General features: G+C 46.4%; 1 protein-coding gene across 1 annotated transcript in view; it reads right to left on the bottom strand.

Annotated features, from left to right (window-relative positions):
- Positions 1-208: 208 nt before the first annotated feature.
- The window catches only part of LOC102374145, a 19636-nt gene continuing 17231 nt past the window's right edge, over positions 209-2613 (bottom strand). Inside the window, 1 exon segment of the mRNA XM_025204792.1 lies at positions 209-598. Within this exon segment, the coding sequence (XP_025060577.1) occupies positions 428-598 (171 nt within the window). The 3' untranslated portion in view covers positions 209-427.

Raw genomic sequence — 2613 nt, 5'->3', positions numbered from 1 at the left:
ACTGATTTCAGAAACAGGCAGTGGAGTTTTGACTATGCTTATACATGTATTAGAGTAAATGTGCCTGAGAGAACCTTCTGCAGTGACACTCCCAGAGTATACTCACTGCCCAAGAGACACTTACTTCATTTGTTGAGATTTTTTGGCTAAAAGAATTACATGGAAACCAATCAAGTGTGTGTAGCAGTCATTTCACCACATGCTGTAATGTAAAGGAAAGAGTATATGGCACTATTAAGACATAGTGAGAAATATGCTTCTCTGACATTTCATCGTGTAATTTATCATAATCATGGAAAAATTAGAGACCTAATTTAATATATTACCATCTCCCAAACAGTTTGGGGAGGGGGGGTCTGGGGATTTAGGTTTTTATTTCTCCAGCATGTACTCACTGACATCCCTCCATTTTTGGCAGAAACATGAGTTAGTTTTTTGAGCATGCGTAGAGCCCTATACTCGGGGAACGTGGAAGCAATTTGCGTTTCAGTTCAATCCCTTGAATTGTGTTTGCCAAAGCTGCTTTCCGAAAAACTTGCCACCGCACTACCCGCTGTAGCTGTTCCTTCAGCTTGGCCTCGCTGGGGTAGGAATGTTCCTGTGGAAAAGAATCATGACCAAGTCTAAATCCGAGGCATAAAAGACTTTGCGCACTGATATGCTTACAGAAGTGTGTGTATGGTAAGCCAATATGAATTCATTACGTTTAACAACGACAACAAAGCAATGATACTGACTGTGACTACATGGTTGCTTTGCAGAGGCAAAGTCTACAGGCAGAGTGTTTACACATATTCAGTCTATGCGTTGATTTCTAACAGCCATAATACTTATTTACTTAAGCTGTTCAGTCAGGGAACAGAAATAAGCACAACAGAAAGTCAAAATCCCATTCTTAACTCAAAGGCTGGTACAAACAGCTGTCCAAGCAACAGTTTCATTTCACTAAAGCAGATAAAACAATCCCCAGTTATGAAGTTGCTTGTATGAGTCATGACACCTAGCATCCTTCAGGTCACCATGAGCTGCCTGCTGCAAACAAGCACCTTTCTACAGTGCCAGCATCTGTCTGATGCCACCAAAACGCTCTGAAAACAGGGAAGCTCCCAGGCTCTGAGTTAGCCCACAGCAACTACCTGTTCTCACAAGCTCAAGTTTACTTGGAAACAATCATGAGCTCAGTGTTTTTTTCTGAATCCAACTTCAGAATGAGGCTCTCCACATGCAAGCAGGAAAACTTGTATTTGGCTACTGTATTGTTGATGTTAATAAAAAAACAGCTAACTCCAGCCTGTATCATTTTACCGTATTTGCACAACAAGGCTGGGCAAAGATATGATGATTCTTCCATCTTCCCATAACTGAAACCAGCCTTTGTGGGAGATTTATTTAAGGGAAAGGTGAACCCCTACCCAACTGAAGTTTTTGCAGTGAGTGTGATTCTATTTCACTGCACTCTATCTTTTTAACATTAATTATATAGGGCAGAAATCATACAGAGCTCATTTTGCCTGTTCAGTCCAACAAGGCCATCTCCCTGCTGCTGAAGCCATGCTGATAACCATCACGTGCCTACCACTCAATACTTTGGAGGTGAGCCCCTCTGATGCATCTCTAAGAGGCACAGACATGAACGCTGCGTGCCACCAGAGGCTGGGGGGGCATGGCAACCACCCACAGTCGGTGGTGGCAGAGGCGTGGCAGCAGCGAGCGGGGAGCTCCTACAGGCAGCCACAGTGGTGGCGGCGGCGGGGGGCACAGACTGGTGGTCAGTAACCACCTGCAGATGCTGCCAGCAGCAGCCAATGGCGATCAGGGACCACCCGCAAACACTGCCAGCGGTGTCGGGGGTGAAGCGGGGGTAGCAAGCGGCAACTGCCCACAGGCCAGCAGCGCTTTTCGCAGGGGGTGCACCCCCTACACATCACCAATGGGCAAAGAATTCAATTCTCAGGAGAAAGGGCTCTACAGTGACTTTAAACCACTTTTACAATCACTTGAAGCTGAGCCACTCTGTTCAGGCTAGCTGCTTTGTGACCAGGGACTGTGAAGGCCCTAAAAGCTGCAGACCAAAACTGGCATGTAAAACACTTCTCAGCAGCAGATTTCAAAGCACTTCACACAAGAGGCCTGTATTGTTATCTCCATTTTTCCAATGGGGAAACCAAGGCACAGACTAGGGATGCCTGTCCAACATACCATCCAACAGAACCTTCTTCCACCCTTTCACCTGGCACAAAGGGGCCAGTGATGAGTTTAGTGAGGGCCTCAGAACCTCACCTTAAGTGTCCTTCTAAATAAGAGGGAAACCTGTGTATACAGCAGAATTAGAGGCTCTAATTCTGCTGCATACACAGGTTTCCTTTGCTATATGCTATACATGCGTTTCAGGAAAACTGCATACAATTCAAATTCACATAAAGGGAACTCAGTATATATAAGGTATTAAATACGGATATGTTCCCATGGTGGTGAGGGAGGGAGGAGCTGAGGCTAGAGCAGGCACTGCACAGCCGGGGTGGAGCACGGGATGGGGGATGCGGCTCCTGCTGCTACGTGCACCCCAGGAGGGCATGGGGGCATGTGCCCCTGGATCTGCGTGCAGAACGAGGG

Source organism: Alligator sinensis, unplaced genomic scaffold, assembly GCF_000455745.1.
Source record: "Alligator sinensis unplaced genomic scaffold, ASM45574v1 scaffold451_1, whole genome shotgun sequence".
NCBI lineage: Eukaryota > Metazoa > Chordata > Crocodylia > Alligatoridae > Alligator > Alligator sinensis.
The sequence above is the reverse complement of the archived record's forward strand: the minus strand, read 5'-3'. Positions and strand labels throughout refer to the sequence as shown.